At 37.5% G+C, this 25704-nt stretch overlaps 1 protein-coding gene across 1 annotated transcript in view; it reads left to right on the top strand.

The window, feature by feature from the left end:
* The window catches only part of Malrd1 (MAM and LDL receptor class A domain containing 1), a 639509-nt gene that overhangs the window by 587712 nt on the left and 26093 nt on the right, over positions 1–25704 (top strand). Inside the window, exons 36-37 of the mRNA XM_028764924.1 lie at positions 16821–16900; positions 16989–17085. Of these exons, the coding sequence (XP_028620757.1) occupies positions 16821–16900; positions 16989–17085 (177 nt within the window). The remainder of the gene's footprint in view (positions 1–16820; positions 16901–16988; positions 17086–25704) is intronic.

Below are 25704 nucleotides of genomic sequence, written 5' to 3'. Positions count from 1 at the left end.
AAAAAGAGAGAGAGAGAGAGAGAGAGAGAGAGAGAGAGAGAGAGAGAGAGAGAGAGAGAGAGAGGGAGGGGGGGGGGGGGGGGGGGGGGGGGGAGGAGGAGGAGGAGGAAGGTAACGTAATTAGATTTTAACTAAAATTATGCAATTTCCCCTTATTAAAAGTAATTTTCTAGGAATATAAATATATAAGGGCTTTCCTTCCTCAAAGTTTAGATAATTTTTTAATTGAACCAAAATTTTAAAAATTTTTTTATATGAAGATGTCAATGAAAACAAAATTTTCCTAGGAGTTTGCCCTTTAAAAATCTAAATGTGAGAAAGTGAAACATGATTTTATAGACTATCCAGTGAATTGATTTCTGCATATTATTTAGCATACTGGATCGTTGGTTTCTTCAATATAACTATTGATGAATTAGATGAATCTGAGAAACATGCATGTAAATGGAAGTAAGTTTTATCCAAGAATGATTCTCATTTTATATGGCTGAAATAGAGAACAGTTCTGATATAAGATGTACACGGCCTTCCCAATGTCAAAAAAAGATGCTAGATTTATTCATGAAGTTGGGTAATATTGCCAGAAATACCTATCACATCTCTTACTCTTTCTCACAGTCTCAAACACATCTGTTGTTGTACAGGAGGCTACACTCTAATATGTTGTGATTTGAAGCAGCAGCATGTTACATGTCATGATTGAGTGTGTAGAATTTGGGGCTAGAGCAGTTGAGTTTGTACCTAGTTACCATGACAACACTGATATGCATTAGGTCATGTTGATTATATTCTCTTAGTATCCTTATATGTAAATTATACTCCATAATATGGTAAATATAAAATTAGGTGGATTAATACTGACAGCCCCTGTGTAAATGCCAAGCACATAGGGAAGTACCTGATGGTTTCCATAAATTATGATCATATTCTAAAAATATCTATAAAAGATCAGCTGTGTTTGAGTATTTGATATTGTTTACAAAGGCCAATTCAATGATCTTATAATTAATGTGTTGAAAAAATGTAAGCAGATATTCAACTATGGTTCTGGTGTATTAATTTTACAAGTACATATTTCTATTTGTTAAGTATAACTTAGGTTGCAATAATAATAAGTTCAAATTTCTTGATGCTGGGTTTTGTCCATTGATTTCTAGTGTTATTTTTATTGATATGTTCCAGTAAAACGCAACAATATTTGGAAAAAAGTAAACAATTACTTTTCTATCTGACCCAAGCTAACCTACCATCCTACACATTTCTCATCTGTGGCCTCCATTCTCACCTTTCTCCCATTATTGAAAACAGATTCTTTTCTCACACAGTATTTCCTGATTATTGTTTCTCCTCTCTCTATTCCTTGCATTTCCTCTCCACCTCCATTCCAATCCACATTCAAATTCATTCTGTCTCTCATTTTAAAATTACAGCCTACTAAGAGATAATAATAAAATATAGCCAAATGTAAGATGAAAAAAAAACCCATCACATCCAAGTTAGACAAGGCAAACCAATGGAAGGAAGAGCCCAAGAAAAGGCACGAGAGTCAGAGACCAACTTATTCACACTTTCAGGAATCCCATAAAAACACTAAACTGGAAGCCACAATATGTGAGGAGTGTCTTGTGCAGATCCATGCAGGCTCTGTGCTGCTGATTTGGTTTTTGTGAATTCATATAAGTTTTGCTCAGTTGATACAGAGAAAGATACCCTGCCCTTCTCAAGTACTCTGGCAGTATATGTTTATTGAGCTCACACTATTAGTGGCTGTTATATTCTGAAAGCTGAGTAGAGAGAACAGAAACTCATAAGAGTTTTGAAAATCACATAACCATAATAATACTACCTAACATACACAGGGCCAATTAACAAGGCTATTTTGAATGTGTATTGATTTTCTTACGAGCTCCTAGTAGAACCTGATAGAGCTAGCATCAATAACTTGGAGGAGAGAGGATACAAGGAGTCACAGGAACAGGCAGAAGGGCCAGTGAGATGGTTCTGCATTTGTTTTCCATTTACTAAGGATGAATATCTTAGGTGAACAACATTGGTAACGTGCTGAATGGTGATGGTAAAGGACAGTGGCTATTGTACCATCCGTTGATTCATTTCAACCCTGCTCCTTGCCTCTCTGACCCTGATTTCATATATATGTGGGGAAATGGGAACAGGGAAATGGACCAGAGTTCACATGAGGACATATTCAGCCTGCATTTCCATCACATTTCTGTTTATCAACATGATTCTTGGCACCCACTCTGATTTCCTATAATTTATTTTTCACTATAATGTTGGCCACAGCGAAAAATCACTCTTGACATTCTTGGTGGTGTGCCTCTAATAACCTTCTGATTACTGCACGGGATTCTCTAGGATGAAGCCATTGAAAGCAATCAGGGTATTTTTAAAAGAAAGAAATGAAGAATCAATGGAGTCCATGATTTACTTTGGAAGGCAATGGTTTGTTGTCTGGTGGATATTTTGACTGGCGACAACCGAGTCACCAGTCTGTTTTTTCAGCCCTTTGATATTCAACCATTAAGGTTATTTTGGGACGTGGAATTCGTCCTTGTCTCTTTCAGTCTTTTGACATTTACTCTAACAATCATTTGAACCACATGTTTTTAAAATGTCAGTTCCTTTCAGCTTTAGGGGTCTAATAATAAGTACTATACACTGAGTAAGTTAGGAGCTTGCTAAATATATTTGTGATAATAATAACTGATCATCATAGAAAGCTAACTATACACCTGTGTCATTTCAAGCACCTACATATATTTAATGAGTGGAAATTTGCAATATCCCTGTAACACTGCTGCTTTTATCTCTGTGTGTTTAACAGATAGGAAAACTGAAGTGCTAGAAGATTGATTTTTTTTTTACTTCTTTTTTGCTTTCCTCATACCTAAGTAAGGAAAAAGATTCAGTTCCTGCAACTGTTTGTCTCTTGTGTTTGTCTTATATTGAAAAATAGTATTTTGATATATTTTTAAGAAAAACTGAGAAATACATCAAGACTGATGCCTTAAATCTGAGAAGTAGCCAAAGGTTGTAGGCAGATGTGTGGGTCCATGTTTTCCACTTCTTCCCTCTCAGGATGTCCAGATGCTGCTACACAGTGAGCTGAAAGGATGAAGCAGAGTCCTGAACCGACGACACCCTACTCCAGTTGGGAAGAGTGTGTGCAGGGGGACTTCTCTGAGAATCTTAGTGTCATGGCTCTTTTAGGCGAAGACCTCCTCCAACGATCTTTAGTGAAACAGCTCTGAGTTGATCTTAGCTTGGTTGTATTTCTTTATTGGGATGGGTTTGAGCACGTACACTGTATTCAGGGTGAACCAAAGTTTTGGGGTGAGAATATCTAGAGTGGAAAAAGGTCATTGGCCGAAAGCTAAGGTACTGAGATACTTCATTAGCATGAAGAGGCATTCCAAGTGCTGGATTCCTGACTACTTGTGACTACTTGGTTGGGGGGTGCCTGGTTATGGTTATGTTCTTTGAGGCAGGTATGGAAATAGGGAGAAAGCAAGTTGCACTCCTGCTGGTCTCAAGTTTTGAAATTTTGGGGGTTTGAACATGCTCTACCTTGTCAGTTTCACCAGTTTCTCTTGTAGCACAGTCCACATGCCCCACACTGATGCATCTTTTAAAAAACAATCAGGACTATGCTGTTTATACCATTTATTTTTGCACTTTTGTCATAAACAGAATTCTTTTTATATTTTAGTACAGAAGGTATTTTCCAATAATGTTATTTATGTATCATCAAGCATTTAAACTGAAGGCAAATACCATTTACTAATTATCATGGTTATTAAGAGACACCCCCATAGACTTGCTTATATTTGCTCCTTTTATGTCAGGGGAAACAAAACTTTTCCTACCCATCATAGATTTACTGGCTGAAGTCCTGAAATTAGGTTCCTTCCTCACTAACTTCCCCTATCCTTGCTCACTCTGGCTGGTTCCGTTTCCCCTGGAGAGAACATCTCCTACTCCCACATTCTCTGTATTCCATTGTTCTAGTCCTACTCCTTGAGAGTAGCTTGGATATAACCAACCATGAACATGGTAACCTCTTATGCATGTTCTACAGTACACAAATCGAGGAGGCAACTGAGGCAAACACAGAAATGAAGTCAGGATGCTGAGCTGACGTTAGTTAGATGTTCAAGATCATGAAGTGCCAATCCAGGGTAGCATTGAGATAAAAGGGCAATGGAAATCCTTTTCTAAAATTCTCCTTTGGGAGTTTCTCTTCCCAAAGGAAAAGAAATACCATTAGTTCAAGTGACATTTTATTGTAGGAGAACATCACCCTGAGGATTTGTTGGTAAGCTCAGAAATTAGACACAAATCCTAGCAACTAATAAGCTAATATGAATTGGATAATTAACTAGAGAAAAATTAAAATAAGAAAATATTAATATGCATGTGATATTGGCTCGGTTGTGGATACAAGTTCAGTAGAAAGTGTCTATGTGTGTGTGTGTGTGCATATGTGTATATGCTCTCATGCATGTGTGTATGTTTGTGTATGTGTGTGTATATGTGTGTTTGTGTGCATGCATGTGTGTATGTGTGTTTGTGTATATGTATAGCGAAGGATGAATTTGAAGATGTGGAAATGAAAAGGACAGTTATGGGAAGGTAGTAAGAATGCACTAACTGTGTAATATAGAGAAACTATCTAGAACAGTAAAATAAATAAGATCTATATGTATTATTTATCAAAAAACAGAGGTTCAGAATTCAGCTGTGGTGTCTCATACCAATTATCTCAGCATTTGAGAAATGGAAGCAAGAGGATCAGAAGTTCAAGGTCATCCTTGGCTAACTAGGAAGTTCCAAGCTTACACCATGAGAAACTGCAGAAACTGTCATTTATCCTTAGAGCTTCATTTCTAGTGCAACTTGTGTGTGTTTAGCTATATTTATGCCATGCTCTAATGTAAATATGAGTAGCACAAAATGCCACCTATAGCATGGTAACCTTATATATGCATTAACAAGGTAGCTCACACACACACATTCACACACATGCATTCACATGGTAACCTTACACAAACATCCATTCACATGGTAACCTTACACATACACACATTCACATGGTAACTTTATAATGCATTCACATGGTAACCTTACAAAGACATCCACATGGTAACCTTACACACACATTCACATGGTAACCTATTACAGAAATTTTTAATCTCAATTCTTGGTTTTTACCCCACATTTGATCATTTAGTTTTTGAACAAAAGACACACATAAGCTTTGTATTTATAATAAGCTTTACTCAGCACAAGAGCTAGGCAGATATTTACCCTCTATTCTATTAAAATCCATTTTTATTGATAACCCCAAGTTATTTCTTATTATGTTTTATTTGGGCTGTTCCTAACTCTAATTTGACAGCCCTCAAGTCCACAATTTTATGACTTACCTAACCTACTGTGACTTCTCCTCCATCCCTTCTCCCCTCTCCCCCTGTCCTGTGATTATCCTACCACTACCAACATCTTTATTTACCAATCAAAAATAACTTTCGGGTAAGGTCACATAATGTCATGTGAGTCTATGTGCAGATTCTCTCATGTCTGTAGCAACCAGGTTTAATAAACAAGTATTAACATTAAAATACAAACAGCATCAGACAAACCCACTCGAGTAATCTTATACACACATCCACATAATAACCATACATACACACATTAACAGTGTAATCTTACATACATATTCCTGTTTCTAGTTTAATTGTCTAAGAGTCAAAGTTATCCCTGTGTTGTTACCACACTGAGCATGCCTCCTACCCCACAGTACCACTTCTGCCAATCGTGTTCCTTCAAATTCCTCTGAGATATGTGTTATCAGAGAACTGCTAAGTAGTTCTATCAGGAAAGCTGTAAGCCAGCAATCATCTATCATGCTCTACAGCAGGGACTCAGGAACCCCTTGATTCATCTCTCCCCTGGCATTACTTCTTTGCTGATTTTTCTGTCTGTCAGGCACCAGCCTTACCACTGAAGTATCCACAGATATGCTTTTATAACCATGTCCTCAAAGAAGAGACAAGGTGGCCCTCTCTCCCACTCTCTGTTTCTCAACAGATCTGTCTCCTTCATTTAGCAATAAAACTTCTTGGAAATGTGCCTGCAGAGACACCTCTGTGCTTAAGAAGATTGGCTGCCCTTGTAGACGACCTGGCTTTGATTCCTATAGCCCAGATGAGAACTGGTAACTCCAGTTCATGTGAATTGCACACTCTCTTCTGACCTCTGTGTATACTATGCAAACATAGTGCTAACATATTTAGAAAAAATACCACTACACATAAAATGTTCTAAAATAATTAATATTAAAAAAAAAACCTGAACAAGTAGACTACACTCTATACTACCAGTCTCCTGTCTAGGGTTAAGTTGGACCCTTATTCAGTCAATACATACTCATTGTTTATTTGTCCATTGTAAGCTCCCACTTATACCCATATTCTCTTCAATAAAATATAAATTGCTATTTGTTTTATCCGGTCACAGCCTAGATCACCCAAAATATTTCTGAACATATAACTATAAAATCTTTATTTTGAAATATCACAATGATTCTTAAAATAAATTTGCATGCCACACACATATATACACACATTAATATGCTATGAAACAAAGTATCTACCAATACAAACAGAAGCAATATTTTCTAAATATTAGTTGTCATTGCCTACAAATTTGAATCTGCTTCCTGACAAATATTGCAAAACCCTTAGGAAATACATGTATGTACATCGTTAGTGGAACAAGAAGTTCTTGTCGTTCTGTACAGGAGATGTGATAAAGATGTGTTAACAAGGATCATTAGGAGTGACACTGTGCAAACCTAAGAAGACCTAAAGATAAAGTCAGTTTGTTACATAAACCCCGTATGAAATGAGCCATTGTTGTTTAAAGTTATAAGATTTTCAGAAACTGAAATAGTATTTACGAGAATCATTTTTCTTCCATCACTTCTGTAGACATTCTATTCTTGTCTCAGAGACCTCAAACTGTCTTCTAACTTCAGATGGTCATCAACAGTCCATTTCCAAAGGAGCTGCATCTTCAACAACATTATTCTTTGCTTTGTCCAAGCATGGGAAATTTAAGAGGTCATCAGTTAATCTGACTGTGGATGACACATAAACAATGAAATTACCTCTTTGATGTGTGTGTCTATGTATGTATGTAAATACACACAAATATATGATCATATTATATTGCACCCTTCAATAGAAGTGTTATGTATATATTCATTCATTTGTCTTTAGTCGGAGATGTTCTACTGTGCTGTCAGACTTCAGTGTCCATGGGAGACTGATTTTTAAGACCCTAGTGTATGCTGCAAACTCTGTAGATGTTCCAGTCCTTCATATAAAATAGCTTAGTGTTTGCATATATCCTATGCATATTGATTATACATTTTAAATTATATTTTATCACTACAAATATTTGTACAGTGTAAATACCATGTAAATGATTATCATACAATATTGTTTAGGGAATAATGACAAAAATATCGATGTTACTTCAGATTACTTTAGATGGATTTTCCCAAATGTTTTTTTGCCTGAATATTATTGAATCCACAAGTGCAAGAAGCATGTATATTAATAGATAAATTAACTTGGGATTATCACTCATCTCCAAGAAAGTTCGGTCTATGATCCTGTAGATGTATTATTTGAATTTTAAAACAGTGATAACTAACTTTGTGAAACAAAATAGCTGACTTTCAATTTTTCATTTCTTTAGAAGTATATTTATTTATATACATACATACATGTATGAATGTACATATGTACATATATGTAACCTGGGTAGAGTAGACTTGTCACAGAAGACATATGAGACAAGAATAAGACAGTTGTGTGTATATTATGGTATCATCTTTATACTAAGTCTGTTTGGAGACCAGAAAGAATATAATCTGATGATTAAGTTGCCTGAAGCCTATAACAAAGGCTAAAAATCAGAAAGCACACAGTAATTTCTCAAAAAGCAGAATATTGAGTTTGGACTCCTTCTTCAGTTTGATATAAAGCCAAGGGAAGATTTCTGGTTTTGTACTCACAAGTAAAACCTTCCTTTCTTTATCAAAAGGTCAAAGTGAGTCTGAGACTCCTACAGTTTCTTAGTGAGCAATACAGCTGGTGAAATTTCTTCCAGAACCCAGCCGTTCATGGTTTATTCTTTCTCCATTTTAAACCTTCCCATATTGTGCTTTTGTGCTCATGTATATTTCAGTGTGTAAGACAAAGTATGAATAAAGGTCTTGCTAGAACTAAAGTTGAAAATATGTTCTTTAAAGGAAAATTACTTTTAGAATCTATGGGGAGAAGAAAATAATACCCACAAATTGTTTTGTATTAGAATTAATATTCCCCAGCAAAGCTGTATATCTTCACCTTATTTGTCTTAAAAGGGTCTAGTTTCTACTGATGGGTAGTCTGTTTTCAACTATTCAGTTTGTAGATTGTATAGTTTTATTATTATTTCTTCTTTCTATCATTTTTCTTTTGTTTCCCATGAAGCTCTGAGAGTTACTACTCCAGAACAACAAGAAGAAAGCAGGAGGAACAGAAAGTATAAAACATAAATTCATAAACTAAGGTTCCCAGATGGAGCCTTCAGAACAGAAGAGTCAATAGCATCTGAGAAACTGTTAGGGACCACATCTCAATTACTGTATCAGAAACTCTAAGGGCTGGGCTCATCACTTAGTGTATGTGCCAGTGTCCCCGGTTCTTTCTAAGGCATGTTAAAGCTCTAGCTGGCAGTGCTAAAGTTTAAAGAAGATTATGTATGCACAAAAGAGAAGTGTTTTGATAACTATGACATAAAATCCAGATATTAACTGCTATTATGATGATGGGAATAAATATTTTCAGCAAAACAACCTATCAATGCCCTTCAGGCTCATTGCTTTCTGGCTCATGGACCTGGCTAAAAGCCAGAAGCCACATAGAATAGAACTAGTTAGATCCTGTAAGAGTAAATACCCGCAGGCCTTACCTTCAGTAAATTTAGTTTGAAAGATTTTAAGGTGAAACTGATCACTGGAGTACTGTCTGATTGTGTACTGTCAGCTCAGCATGGAGCCAAACTTGGAATGTCTAAGTCATACTAGGACACAAAAGAAAGTCTTCAAAGGTCAGTGACAATTGGTCTCTGGTCTTCAGGGAGTAAATACTATCTACCTACATGGATAAGAAATGAGAGCATCTTCTAGCCATTGACAGTAAAGGTCATGAAAATTCCTAGAGTTTGAAAGATATCTCTCAATGAAGGCACTGCACACAGTATAAGGGGATCATGGGCCTTACTAAAACTGAGATCAAAGCTGTCTGGCCCATTTCAGGAAAGTCTTTCTACACAGAGCTATCTTACCTGACAGGACTCTATAAGCACCAAAAACATAGTGAAGATTTTGAGTCAGAGAAATTATATAATGTGACATATATCTAGAGACCAGAAACCCAGTTGAGACCTATACCCATACCAAAGTGACAGGGGCTTTTAGCCAGGTCCACGGCCAGGAACGCAATGAGCCTGAAGAACATTAGCAGGTTGTGAGGTGTAAGGTAAAATTAGTGAGACACTATGATTGCAAGGAAATCAAAGGTGCAAGTAGAGTCATTTGTCATTTTTTTTTTCAGAAACCTGTATGTATGACTGTGGGGGAGCAGATATGTGTGCATGTCCATGTGTTTATACAGTGTTTAAGTGCATATGTCCATATATACATACATGGAGGTGTATGTGTATGCCACAGGTCAACCACAGGTGTTGGTACATGTTGTGTAGGAGCCATGTTTGTGAGAGAGAGCCTCTCACTAGCCGCAGGAATTCACTTGTCTCTACTTGCACAATGCTGGGATTCTAAGCAGGCACCATCTGATGCCTGTCTTTTTATGGGATGCTGGGAATTAAACTTCAGTCCTACTGTTTAAGAAGCAAGCATTTTCCAAGTCTTCTCATCACCAATATTTTCAAGCACTTTCGTGGTGGGCTTGACATTTTAAAATAAGTTAAAGATTTGTTTATTCATACTTATTGGAAATCACACAAATGTAGGAATCTAAATCTTAGGCTAGAACAAAGAAGTAATCTCAGGCAAGAACCTAAATATTAGGCTAGAACAAAGAAGTAATTTCCGACAGGAATCTAAATTTTAGGATAGAATAAAAAAGTAGGTTTCAGACATGAAAATGACCTTGGGTTATGACAGGAAAGTAGGCTCAGATACTTTGGTCATCCTGATAAGCCCTTATAAACAGTAATCATGGGAGTGATCACAGGACTTTGTTTATTGCCTTGCTTGTTCTTTGATTATTTGTGTTTATTGTCTTGCTTGTTCCTATTTGCATCTATTGTATTGCTAGTTCCTTAACCTAGAACTGACCTTAATACATGCATGTAATCAAAATGGTATAAAAGCATAAAGGAGGAGGGGGGATGGGATAGGGGGTTCTAGGGAGGGGAAATGGGGAAAGGGGATGACATCTGTATTGTAAATAAATAAAATATCCAATAAAAAAAGAAAAAAAAGACAAAAAAGAAATCACACAAATATACATATTTTCATCAATTTTCCTGAATCCATAGCAGATATTAGATCATATTTCATTGATGTAAGCACCATCTTTAAATTTAAATATCCACATAACAATATCATTAGGAAGTTATCCTGCCTCTGAAGTCATTCTTGTTTTCTTCAAATCCATTAGAACAATTATAAATAAGCTAACCTTGATTCTATTGCTTGAGACAACAATTCAGTTCATTTTAACAGCCGAGGCAATGCTTCTGCTGAGTCCTACTACATTAGTCAATGAACACAAGCTCAGTGAGTATGTGGCTGCTCCTTATTTGCCCTGGCAGTGTGACAAATGAGCTGGGGCGTGTACACAAATGACAAGAAGGACAAGATGAGCTTGTGTTCCAGGTGTGGGAAAGTAATGAATAGGTGTTGCCAAGCACACCCAGAAATGAGTTACTCCACTGACACTTTGATCAGAACCTGCTAATAGCAGAAGGCCTGCTACAATTTAGGAAAGATTAGTATGTTGGTTGTAGCTGAAAGAATCTAATTATATTTTATTTCTCCTCTTTTTATATATAAAAAAAAAAAAACACCAGGCCCTTATGCATGAATGGAGAAGGTTGTTTATCTTTTCCTTTCAGGTGGGCTCCACCTAACACTTATGAATTTTGGAATACATGCTGGAGCTAATTAGTCATGGGGGAAATTAGTCAAGCGAATTAATCACTGGAATTCACTGTGGAGTTGCCACATTCTGTGGCTCAGAGATTATTCAACGGCTCCTCCCACTTTCTCTTTTTCTATTACAGTAAATTTGTCTATGATGTTAATGTACTTCCTACATCCATTTTCTTGGTAAGGTCCCAGCCTATCGCCCAGATAACTCTCAATGTGACCAAAACCTTCCAAGTTTCTCCATGTTCTCTGCAGGGGAAATGGCAGTGGGTAGAAACTCATTCAGCAGCTGCCTATCTTCCTTGCCTGTGTACCTGCGTCAAGAATTTTAAAGATTGTACTGTTTGAGAACATTTTTGATAAGCTTTGAAATCAGATGTGCCAATGACTTTAATTCTTCTTACATCATTGTTAAATGCCCCTGACTGGATTGGAGTCAACATTTGTCCGATTTAGTTAAAAGACCAGATGATTAGGATATAGAACAAAATTCAGCAAAACAATCATGACTATAAAGAATATGGAAAGGCAAAATACTATATCTGTTAGAGCTTGGAGTGGCATGGGACATTGTACTCTCGTCTGCTAGTTTGTGTCAAATTCTCCCATAAATTCTGTAAGCATTCATTATGGCTTTTTCTAAATGAGCCTGATTTGTCTAAACTTCAAAAAGCCACGGAGATAGAGAGCAGTAGATGTTTACCTGTCGTTCTAGGATTCCTCTGTGTCTCCATCTTCCCAGGGGCACACTTGCACTATATTTCTGTATTTCCAGATTTCCAGCTAAAGTTTGATGGGATAAATAGTCTTGAGACAATCCAGATCACAAAATTCTTCTAATCATGGTTTTCTACACATACAAATTATAATGCCCATTACAGCTATATTCAACTACACTCCATATTTTACCTTGAGAAAGACCAGAGGAAGTAAGCGTTTGTGGTCAGCACAGAAGAGTCTGAGAATACAAAGTAGAATATTTTTCAGCATGCTCTTTCCTTAGGGATGTAAAACTCAATTTCTCCATGTGTTATCTTTCAAGGGTGAGATTGAGAAATATGTCCTGGTTTGTAACATGCTAATATGGACAACAACTGTGGAGGGATTCTGGCTCCTCCTAGCAAAAGTGACAGGTGTGCATTTAACAGTTACGATCCATTGATATAAAAATACATAACAACAGGACTCAATCATATGTTCTACAATGCTAAATTATAGGTCTCATTAGTGATATATCACTATCCCTGTCTTTTTCCAGAGGACAGAGTTTGGAGCACAATTGTCTTAATGCCAATTCCAGAGAACTCAATGTGCTCTTCTGGCCACTGTGAGTCCAGAACACCTGTATCATATGCTTAAACAGACACACATAAATAAGAATTAAAAAACTAATAAATCTTAAATTATAACAGTCAACATGATTAAATCTAAAATCCTAACCATTGAGAGCTGAATCTTGTACTGAGGGAAGACATTATAGTTAACCATCATTTCTCCATCTCTCAGGGACTCTGTCTTCCTAATAGTCACATTCTCAGAATGCCTTTTCCAGAGAATCAAGGGAACTCCAAGCATGCTTCCTCTTTCACATCAGAGTTGAAGAAGAATTTCTTTCAGAATATATAATCATCAAAGCATAACCCCTTGTTACCAAGCACCTCCCTAGATGTATGTCTATGTCCATCTATAAACCCATTTCTGCTGGCTGTGAATCTGTATGCTGATACCTGCTTCAAAGAAAAGCTACATAGATTTTAATGTCTGGGGGTTAGGGAGTTAAATGAACTTGGGGGAAGTACCTACAATGTTCACTATAAGTGGGTCATAGTATGACCTTCAAGAGTTATAGGAAGAAGACTGAAATGTAGAATGTACTATATATGCAATGTAACTGTCAAAACAGATGCATAAATCTAAATAAATCAGATTTCTATGTCTATTTTTCATGTGGACACTTTGAATAACATAAATGCTTGTTAAATGACTGCATTTAAAAATAACATAATTAACCATTCAGAGTTATTAGACTTATATTTCTTTCTTCTTAGCATAAAAAATAAGGAGTACTCACACATACACTGAGGTAGGGAGGGAAGGACAGAGGGATGGAAGGAGAGATATTAAGATCCAAGCAGTCTAAATTAGAAAGATATATATTAAGTGAGCATAGCTATTACAGGATATTCATGGCCTTCATAGGTACTTTGGCAATACTTAAGGGATAAAACCATGTTTGCTTTCAGTCATGACTACAAATAAAGTAGCTAAGTAATTCCTATAAGGAAAATTTTGCTCATTAATCTTCAAAGTTTATGATGAATGTTTGTCCTATTCCCTGTTGGAACAAGTTTTTAGCCTCAGACAATTATGCAACAGTTCCTAACTTGCCAAGCTGCTGGGCCATACACCCAGATTCTATCTCTGTGACTAGACTGTCCCTGTCTGGATGTTTCTTCTATGGTGCTTAGCTGTATATGCAAAGCATACTGGTTCCAAGTCCATAGCTCATCCACTTCTGCTGACTCACCTCTTCTATAAGGGCCTTGACCCCTCCCCTCTGACAAGGATATAATTCCCCCATACAGTATTAAATTTGCAAACAGTCTTTATTCTGGGGTGTTAAACATTGTTCTGTTTTTCATTTGTTTTTCTAATCCTACTGACTCAGTAATGAGAACTCCCTGAAAAAATGATGATGAAACAGATGCTAGAGTCTTCATTTCAAAACATCTTAATGCTATTAAATTGGATGTATGGTAAGATTGAAGGCAATGTGTCCACTTGGCTGTAGTTAGAACAGAAAAAATATTCTTCATTCCCTTCCTGACTGTAGTTCTCCAAGAGAGGCAGAAAAAAAAATATTTCAATGTTATTGCTGGAAGAATGGGCAGATATCATCCTGGCATAGTATTGATGCTGTCCTCAGAATCTGGTTCAAAGGCAGAGGACCACCCTGCCATGCAAAAGTTACAGAAGTCTACAGATCAGATTACCATAATTACTTCAAACTGTTTTTTCCATAGAGGAGGTTTTGTTTGAGAAACAGAGATGAAAACACATCTGTCCTGAATTCTTTCTGCAACCCTATAAACATTTCTCCTTCTTCCTCCTCTGAGTTCACTTCTCCAGGTTTTATGTAATATCACTATTTAAGTATATAGGTAGATGGGCAGCAGACACAGACAAATGATGAACTGATACACAAATATTTGGGCAGCTGATGGGAATCATACGTGCCATCTCTCTGTACGCTTTGGTTCTCCCCATTAGTTTTTCAAGTGGTATTCTCAGATATTTCAATAGGATTTATCTCAGTAGACATATTCAAATATGGAGTATTTGCTTAAAATAGAATGTCTGTGGGCCTGAAATCAGGATCATGTCACCCTTGGTATCCTAAGGAATTCAGTGAACCCACAAAGAATACACAAGTATCTCTAAACCACATCAGCATCCACATGTGACCAATTGCCATATAGCACGTATTGTTGAATGAGGACTGGCAAGACTAAAAACACTTACAGCATTAGATGTTGTGAGAATAGAAACTAAATACTCCAAATTTAACATATCTATTTTCATCTTAATTTCAGAAACTTCAAAATTATCAAACTGTGTTTGATTCCTGCTTTTTAAAGGAATATTAACTTAATGCATGAGAGCTATCTAATGACCTTCTGGAACTTTTTAATTTAGTTCAATTCTAGTTTTGAGAAAAAAAATGCTCTCACCCAACTTTTCAGATTTAAAAGGGAGATTGATAGAACATGAACTCACTGTGTCCTAGTTAGAATGCTGGGGAGGAAAGGCTTATTTGATTTATTCTTCCACACCACTGTTTATCATCAAAGGAAGTCAGGACAGGAACTCAAACAGGGCAGGAAGACAGACACCATGGAAGAGTATTGCTTACTGGCTTGCTCAGTCTACTTTAAGAAAGAACCTGGGACCTGTAGCCCAGATGTGGCCTCACTGACAATAGGCTGAGCCCTCTCATATCTATCATATCAATGCCCTACAGCCTGTCAAGGCTCTTCTACAGCCTGTCTTACAGAGGCATTTTCTCAACTGAGGCTCTCTCTTCTCCAATAACTCTAGCTTAAGTTAAGTTGACATAAAACTCTCCAGAGAGTAAGCAATGCTTCTGACACACAGGTTTAAACGCTCGAATTCAAAAGTTAATTTTAAACTTATTTTGTAGCACATACCATGAAATTGCAGGAAATCTAGTTGAAACTATCTCAATTTGTGTCGCCTTGTTTCTGCTAAATATGAACATGGATATTAACTTCCATGTTCATTTGAGAACTCTTTATACCAGAAAAAAATTAGGTAGAAATAAAAATGTTCTTCTGGTCATGGAGGATTGCTGTGAGTCAACTCCAGCAAGGTCTATATAATGAATTACAGGTCAGTCAGTGGGGGGGGGGGGGGGAGAGAGAGAGAGAGAGAGAGAAAGAAAGAGAGAGAGAGAGACAGAGAGAGAGACAGAGAGAGAGACAGAGAGAGAGACAGAGAGAGAGAGAGACAGAGAGAGAGACAGAGAGAGAGAGAGAGACACTATGTCACAAACAAACAAATATATCCCTTAGACAGCCAATCTGACTGTAGACTGTGGTATTTTGAGGGCAATCTATTCCACTATTCCAGTGTGACCAGTTTTACCAATTCTGAATAAAGTAGATGATATCAGCCTGGTGTGATCTGAGTATTTTTGGCTAAAGTATAAATGATGTTAGTATAAATTAATTGTGAATGTAAGTGATTAAAGAATCATTCCTTTGTGGTGATAAATAAATTTTTATTCTGCTTCCTATGTATGCTAATCTATACATCAGATTGATGCAGTAGTTATTAGACAGAACTCAACCTCTTCACTGACAAGTGAAGTGCTGGCAAGGGAGCTTGGGTGGCAGCATGTTTACCTTTTAAGCATGAGGAACCATGTTCAAGCCCTAGAATCCATCTTTTAAAAACATGAAGCTTAGTGGTGTGCTTGGAGTCCCAGCCAGAAGGAAGCTGAAGCCTCTGGATCCTGAATGTCCCCAGCCCTCCAGTTGAGCTGACACAGCAAGTTTCTGGCCTGTGAGAGACTCTACCTCAATATTAGATGAATGCCACCAGGGGGATACCCAAAGTTGTCTTCCAGCCCCATTGTTATATGCAGACATGCACACATAAAGATAGGTGGACACCCAGTGTGAGAGCTTTTGAATTTGAGATAAATGAGAAATCATCTCAAATGATAATAAATCCTAGTGAAAAAAATTGTCAATATTTACAAATAACAACAACAACAATAACAACAACAAAAAGTGTGGGGTGAAAGCCATTATCTGCTTTTCAAAATCCACAAGGGGATAGATTACAGCAAAACCATAGTATACCAAAATATGAAAATAATTACGTGTAATGTTTCATTTTGGTTCCTGAGCCACTTTTCATATATTCCTGTTTTCTCCAGGTATCTCAACCATCATTAATGTCAGTAAAATTCTGCTCAACTAGGCTTCTCATGTTTTGTTTTTGCTTTATTTTCAAATCTCACATGATTTTTCTTTTCCAGGTGTGTACAAGGATGGACAGGAAATCGATGCCACATCAGGTCTAACCTTTCTACAGAGGGTTTCATGTATACTCAGAATTGTAGGTAACATTATGATTGAACAAACAGCTTGGGATCTTTAATATTTTTTGAATCATGATAATCTCTTTTGTGGGTTTGAAATTCTAGACATATGGACTCTGCTGGGTATCGGATTCGGGTTCCTTGTGACTCATATCGCAGTGGCCATCTTGTGTTGCCTTGGCAACCAAAAAAGACCAATGAGGTAAGTGATGCTTTCTAGCTCTGAGTGGAATGTGAAGAGTGGAAAAATTCCCGAAGCATTACCTCTGCTCTTCTTTCACATTTCCTTATACAAGAAGTCATTCCTATACTTCAGGGCTTCTTTCCCTAGACAGAAGCAGTAGCTACTTTTCAATCAAGAATTTACTTTTTAATTACAATAAAGAAAACAGGACATCATTCAAGACTGAAAAGATCTAGTTATGCTGTATCCTGGTGGTACCCAGAGATGGCCTCAGATCTGAAGGGAAGATCCCTTTCTAGCTTACACAGAGAGATTATCCTCTCAGCACCTGTTTCAAGCCAAAACTCTCATCTCTCAAGCAACTCATAGACCAGAGGCTAAGATCTCCTGGACTGAAAAACTGGGTTCATTCCTAGCTTAGATCCTCTTCTAATGCACAGAGCTGTTAAAAACAGTGTGAGTTCACAAAACACCACATCCCTTCCCATCACTGGGTAAACTACAGGTCACACAAATAGTAAAAGGAGCTGACTTCCACAAATTCATCAAGATAAGTTCTTTCCTAAGAGGGCATGTCATTTTAAGAGATACATCATGTTCTGCATGCCTGACTTAGTGGTCACTTAGACATGTGACACCAATATATCCCAGAGCAATGAATGATATTTTCCTTTAACTTTTCTTTGTCCTGCTTGATGGGATTCTCTAAGTTCTCCAACTCCAATCATATTAGTTACAACTATTCCTCTCCATGTCATGAAGTAAAGGGAATAGTTTGTAAAAACATGGTGTGTACTATGAAAAAAGTACATTTTAAACCTGTTACCATCAGTAGGTTTATATTCATCAAGCAATTTTCCAATTGTTTTCTGTGTTCTTAAAATACAACTAGGCAGTGTTTGTAGACAGGCATTAATACAAAGTCATTTGGACTTAAAAGAGCTTTTAACATAAGGGAAGAGACAGACTCACAACCCTAAGTGAAACATTGGTTGTGTGTATGAATATATATGTGCATAACAAGTTGATGTTCTCCAGTTGTGTCTATGTGGAGGTAGTTTTAGGCCCGGTAAACTAGAAGCCTGTACAGCTGGGTGGCAAACTGGAATTTCAAGTCAGAGTTGAAGGCACAGCCTTGCATCCACAATCCACAGCACAGCAGGCAAACAGGCCTGAAACTCAAGTATTCCAAGTTGTGTTAAGGAAGGTGTTGCCTTCTTCCTTCCTTCCTTCCTTCCTTCCTTCCTTCCTTCCTTCCTTCCTTCCTCCCGTCCTCCCTCCCTCCCTCCCTCCCTCCCTCCCTCCCTCCCTCTCTCTCTTTCTTTCTTTCTTTCTTTCTTTCTTTCTTTCTTTCTTTCTCTCTTTCCTCCTCTTCCTCCTCCTCCTCCTCTTCCTCCTCCTCATTTTCCTCCTTCTTCTCCTCCTTCTCCTTCTCCCTCTCCTTCTCCCTCTCCCTCTCCTTCTCCTTCTTCTTCTTCTTCCACCTCCACCTCCTCTTCCTCCTCCTCCTCTTCCTCATCCTACTCTTCTTCTTCATCATCATCATCTTGAGAAAGTTAAGTCTCTGTCTTTGATGGCTACCCTCATTGTGGGTAAGTAAGTTTAAAAAATAAGTTCCTTTATTTAACCTAAAGCAAACTACTTTACTTAAAGTCAGTTAACAGTATATTTTAACCATGTTTAAACCAATGCCTTCATAGAAACATCTAGGTCATCTTTTGACAAAAGGACTGGCAGGACCAAACCCTACCCTGACCACAGTAACACATGAAGCTAATGACTATGGTGCATGAAGAAGTTGTTACTTAACACAATCTTAAATTCACACCTTTTCCAGGTCATGTCAGACAGTCTACAATTTGAGGCTACTTAAAGGTTTTGCAAGTACATTTTGATGGCCCTATGCCAAAGTATGACAATCATCTGTCCTTTGTCTTGCCTGTTTGTGTGTTTTGTGGTGTGTGTGTGTGTGTTCATATGAGGATATTCACATGTGTGTGCAGGTATATGCATGTGTGTAAATGATAAAAGTCAACATTGGATGCTTTCTTCAATTTTTCTCCACCTCATTATTGAGATGGGATCTCTCACTGAACCTGGGCTTAACTTACAGATTCAGGTGACTCTTACTGCCCTTCTCCCCACATGCCATACCAGCCACGTCACACAGGGATTAACAGCATAGGCTTAATTGCTCAGTATTTTACATGGGTACTAGGATCTGAACTCTGGTCCTCAAGCTTGCACCAAGGCATTCCACTGACTTAGCCACCACCACAACCCCCTTTTCATCACTACTTGGCTTTCAGTTGCAAGCCTCCTTTTCTTTTGCTCTTCACCTCCATCCTTTGTTAAAGTCTACTTCTATTTTCTGACCCAACTTATTTTAATTTCCCCTGCTTTAAAAAGGTATTTAGCATTTAAAAGGAATAATAAAACTTTCGTTTCTGCACACAGATGAAATCCAAATATTATTACTATGGAGGCCATAACTAGAGAAAAATCCACAAACAAACATAAAACAAAATAACTGAGTTACACTAATTCTTGGGCAGTAGAAAGCATTTCCCTACCTCCTATAGGGTGATCAGTTTCCTAAGACCCAGCTTCTGCTTCTGTCTTCAACATGAAAACAAACTTAACAAAAGAGGATGTTGCTGTTTCAGATCCAAACCCAGAGATTCACCATCCCCCTTTACCCAACTGGAGGCCTGGCTCTGATGTTAAGTGAAGAAAGGGCTGGGGAGAGGTGGTGCTTGCTATGAGCTCCAAAGAAGATTCAGTTCAGTGTTAAATGAGGAAAACAGATACAAAGTTATGGCTGTGATGTGTGATGATGGGCCAAGATCTGAGGTGGACCTAGGAGGAAGGAAGTTGAGAGAATGTGGAGGAAGTAAAGATTTACCAATCAGATTGCCAAATATAACAGAAGAACATATTCAAGATATTTTTCTTGTGTCCTTTGTTTGGGGCTATGTTTGTGACATAGAGCCCTGAGGGAAGGACATGCCTACTCTGCCATTCAAGTCAGGTGAATTAAGGAAATGTGGAAATACTGAAATGTATTGGAAAATAGTATAATAAGAGAAGTAACCCAGGCTCAAAAAGACAAACATTGCATGTTCTTTCTCATAAGAAAAAGCTTCTAATTTCCATATGTGTTTTATTATGTGGGAGTAAGTCTGTGTAGACAACACGCAGCCAGAAACCAGAAAGGGGCCGATGCCCAGGATGTGTGGAAAATGATGCTTTGGGGGAGAAGTAGGAAGATAGAATACACGTGACCTGAAAGTGGAAATGAAGATACTGAGGTGGAAAGTATCTAAGCAAGGATCAGGAAGAAGTTCTGGTAGAGGGAAGCTATACCAACATAAACTAAGCAAACCTCCTACTTTGAATGTGAATTTTTAAAAAATTAAAAGCAGGAGGAAACTAAATACAAAATTGTTGGGGAAGGGCTGTACCCTAGAATGTGCAAAGTCACAATATCCCTTCAGAAGCTGGGCATTGGGTTGAAAAGGATGACCTCTTCTCATAGACTAGGGACTCTCCCTATATTTGAGTACCTACACTCTACTGCTAGAACTTTCAAACAGGTCCTTCTGTGTTTTGCCCAATTCCCCATTCTCTTCCATGTCTATATGTGCTCTATTTCTGACTTCCAAAACTTATACCCAAAAGTCCTTAGTCTTCATTACTTCTAAGCCCCAAAACATTTAAAATCATATTTTCAGTTTATTATTAATCCCCTTAGCTACCCACTTTACCATTCACAATGAAGGCCAATGGAGGTCTTACTCACTGAAAGGAGAAAATCCTCAAGGGATCCAGCTTTAGTCTGGTGAGGTGCTCAGTGAGGAAATGTGCTTGCTGTCAAGAGGGGCCACTCACATTGGATCCCTGGGATCCACAGAGGAATGGGAGAAAACTGACTCCTTCACATTTTCCTCTGACTACAGGCTTCCCCACACCCAACACACGTGAAATTATAAATGAACCAGACTAACCCAAAACATTTTGAACCAGAAGGACCACTGACATCTCCTACTGGAAGTTTCTAGGGGAAATGAAAGAAAACAGCTTCAGGAGAGTCACACACTTCATTTGAACTCTTCCAGAAAACTCATTGAACATGCATCTGGCATGCTGCATCTCTCCTCTCATACAGTTTGCTCAAACAACTCTCTGTTCATCTTGTATATTTCTTAGATATCATTAAAATAGATTAGGGAGATGACAAGATTCCCAAGGGGGAGCAAAAGAAGGGTAATCTGAAAATGAAGCCCCAAACCCCAGGATATTTTTTTAAAATATTTGAGATGAGCTAAAATGAAAGAGGATGTAATACGTCTTTACCAGTGTTTTCTCCTTCTCTCTCTCCCTCCCTCCTTGTCTTCCTTCCTCTCTCTCTCTCTCTCTCTCTCTCTCTCTCTCTCTCTCTCTCTCTCTCTCTCTGCCAACATGGTTCTCCTTTCTCATTTTCTTCTTCCCTCCATCCCTCCCACTTTTTTTCTCCTTTACTCAGTCTCTCTGTTTCTCCTTTCCTGGCTAGTGGCAAGATCTGTCTTTTTCCTTAGGTCAAATGTTCTTATAATTTCTATAATTTTAACTAGTCTGACATGTTTGATATTCAAGAAATTATTATGTTTGTGCTTTGTAATTCTAATGGGTATGGGTCCTTGTATGTGTCTGTTCATCCTTGTATGTAGGTATGCCTCACATATGTGGAGAGAGGTGTGTCCGTTTCAGATGTCTTCCTTAATAACTCTCCACTTACTTTTAAAATTTATTGTTAGAATTTTCCATGCATGGACATAATGTATTTTTTTTATCAAACCCACCTGCCACTTTGTTCATTTCAACTCCTTTTGTATAGGAACATCACTTTCCCTTTGCAGCTTCACGTATTCTTTTTAAAATCCGCCAAATTCATTCAGAACTGCCAGTATAAGTATGGTATAGAAACATCCACTGGGACATGGGAGCCTATGCGGGACAACACCCAAGTAAAAACAGACTCTCTCTTCCAGTGGTTATCAATGGCTGATAGTTTTTCACTGAGGGGGTGGAATTTACCTTTAACAATCCTTCCTTCACCCATGCTGGACTTTTGACTGGCTTGATCTGGTCCTTTCAGCCACAGCTGCTGTATGTTCAAGGCTAGGCCATGTCTCAAGAAGACTTTCATAGTAACCACCTACTACCCATACTTATTTAAATCTTTCAGTCCTGCTTTCAGGATGAATACTAAATCGTATGGGGGAGAAATATGACATAGAGACCAACTGGGTAGTCCATGGTTTCTTATTCTCTACACTTCTACTAGTTGTACCTTTGTATTAATTGTCACCTAATACAAAATGAATCTACTCTGATGACAACTGAGAGCTGCTCTAATGTACAGGTTAATAGATGAGTACTTAGGGAAGTTTAGGGGCAGTTCAATACTATATCCTGAACCAAAGCTATAGTAAGAGATTCTGCTCTATGGCCTGTGACCTAAACTCAGCCAAGGGTTTGTGCACAAATAATATTGTTCTGTCTTAATTACCTTAAATGTGGTTGACAGTGCCTGTCCTTGGTATCATAGACTATCAAACAAGAAAAGCAGATTTCCAGGGTTGATTTCCTTGAAGTTGCTGGTCAATAGGGTTTCAATGAACCCCAACACAAGCTATTACAATTACTCTTAATTACCCACCAGAACTTGTAAGTATGGTCGTATTGTTGAAGATACCATATACTTACTTGAGTCATAGGAAGTAAATAAATAAAGCTAGAACTGACCTTGAAGCTTCATTCTTATTGACTTGTTTTTATAATGGTAGATGATGCTATGCACAACACTAATAGGGAATGAAAATATCTGATAGCTTTACCTACCCATGAACCATTTGGATTACAATAACAAGCATCCAATTAAGATATGATCCTTGGATGAATAGATATGAACTGATTACTTTCTGATAGGATTTAAGGCTTATTTCACAACACCTTATCTTTTGAGATGAGGTCTCTCACTTCCCCTGTGTCTCATCAATTCAGATAGGGTGGCTCTCCAATAAGTACTAGGAATCCATCTGTCTTCTACCCATTTTTATGTGGGTATTAGGGATCTGAACTCAGATATTCATGTTGGCATGGCAGGTACTTTACCAATTTAGACATGACCCCAGGTCCTCATGGAATTATTCTTAAGAAACTTCTACAATATCTTATTCTTTATATATTAAACTTGTAAAAAATGAAAAAAATGTAAATACTAACTTAAAATATAAAGAATATAATGAAGGGTAGAGAAGTAGCTCACCCAGAAGCATGTTCACCACACAAGCTAGAGTGTCTGAGCTTGATTCCCAGAATGCACGTTATAAACCCCAGTGTGGCGGATAGTCAAAGATGACTAGACAAGGGGCTTAAGGCTCTAGTGCCAGAGAGTCAAGGATAAGTTGAGCCTGAAGCCCCTTGTCCAGTCATCTTTGCCCATGTGGTAGGTTACGACTAGTGACAGAGATAAGTTACTCAATCCTATTTGGTTTTGGTATCATGCAAATATGGTCCTTAATCTTGTCAATATTAGTCACTCAACATACTGTCCTCTATGATTCCATTACAGAACGCATTAAATTGTTTTGTAACAGCTATTTCTACATCATAGACCATGTCTTTATGTTCTAGCACATAGCATTGCATGCATAATTGGTACTCAATAAGTGACAATAGATAATTGCTTATGCTTTATTGAGTGATACCACCACAACTTCAAAAAAAATATACCTAGATCCAAACAAAGATATTGCTATAAAATTTTACAAGGTATTTTTTTTGCCCTAGAGTTATATGAAATATTTTGCCAAAGATGAGTGAGTAAAATAACAATTGCTTACTTAAAAATAATACCAAAATCCAGTGTATACAAAAATTAATTTAAGCAAGAAGGCATCACCCTCTCCAAGTAAGCCTTGACTTAACAATTTTATTAAATGTTGTAAGAAGAATCTGTGGCACAAGAGACCCTTCAGTAACTTGAAAGAAAAATTTAATTAATTTCTTTTAAAATGTAATATGGAGACTCTGTGCTCAGACAATGCTGAGGATAGGAAAATGGCCAAGTTCCTCTTAGAGATTTCATTTCCTGGAGTTTGTTATGGTTTCCATGACCTTTCTATTATCTACTTGCCACTTTGATTGCAGAGAAAAGAAAGCAGAACTAGCTATCTTAATCAAAATGAAGAATTAATACAAGACCCAGGGCAATTGCCAGAGCTCAAGGATAAAACTAAATGAGGTGGAGCGTCAACAATACTGGACCGAGTAAAACTTCTCATTGCCTCTCATCCCTGGCTCTTTGTGCTTGCCAGCTTTGTGATTCTCTCTCTAGATATATTTCTTCTATTCTCTGTTCAATAAGAAACTATTCAGTAGAAAATGAATGCTATTTATATAAAGAGGTGAAGTTTTTCTCTCCTTGTCCAAAATAAACTTTCCAAATGAAAACCTTGCAATTAGAATTTTGAGTCAGACTCCCATACCTGGACAAATCACATATGGGTGAGATTTGGGGCATGCCAATAACATACACTTTCTACACAGAACAGCCAAAGTCCCATGGTAGTAGGAATAGTTAAGACACTAGTCATCAGGCCTTCAATAATAATTCGTACAGCAGAGCTGTCTCAGCAGGTAAAATTATTTGCCTCAGAAACTTGATAACTTGAATTTGATCCACAAGTACATGGTGGTGGGAGAGCATTGACTCCTGAAATAATTAAAAAGTGGTTCACAGTAAGAGAAAATAGATACCAGTATCAAATTTATAGTAACACATCAAGATCAAAAGGCACAAGTATGTAATAGGTTATTGGTTCTTTCTTTAGCTATAGCCAGATTATACCCACTCTTTTTCTATTTTAGACTGTGTCACCTTTGCTTGGGGAGAATTTGGTAAAAATCCAATAATAGTTTATTATCTCAAGACACATAACTCAGAAGAACTGTGTTAACTTAAACAAAGAACAAAATTTAAAAGTAAACATATCTCATCTACTTATAGATTGAATAAAAAAATCTATGAAAATTGTCAAAAAGTTTAGATATGAAATATTTCTAAAATGTCTACAGGATTATAATTAGCTAAAACTTGAGGCTCAATATCCAAGATCAAAGTGCTGTAGATTCCCATGAGACTATTCTGTCTTCCTTGCAGATGGCTGTCAACGTCTTGTGTCCTCAGATGACTGGTATTAGAAAGTCAAGTATCTATTCCACTTATAAGAAGGCTCTAATGCCTCAATTTAAGGAGGCTCCATTCTTATGCCCTCTCATAAGCCTAATTACTTCTCAATCCCCTAGTTTTAAGGGCAGCAGCTTCAGCATGTAAATTAGAGGGGTTACAATATTCAGCATATAACAGCATGAAGAAAAGCAGAATTGCTGGGTACTAATGATGCTTTTCTTAGGACTGTGATCTCATAACTCAAATGCAACAAGCATTTATGGAAAGTTCTCAGGGCTGGAGAGATTGATCTATGACTAAGAGGACTTGTTTGATGCTGAGGGTTTTTTTCATTTTCTCCTTTTCCTTCCTTTCTTCCTTCCTTCCTTCCTTCCTTCCTTCCTTCCTTCCTTCCTTCCTTC

Source organism: Grammomys surdaster, unplaced genomic scaffold (assembly GCF_004785775.1).
Source record: "Grammomys surdaster isolate TR1022 unplaced genomic scaffold, NIH_TR_1.0 146, whole genome shotgun sequence".
NCBI classification, from domain to species: Eukaryota; Metazoa; Chordata; class Mammalia; order Rodentia; family Muridae; genus Grammomys; species Grammomys surdaster.
The sequence above is the reverse complement of the archived record's forward strand: the minus strand, read 5'-3'. Positions and strand labels throughout refer to the sequence as shown.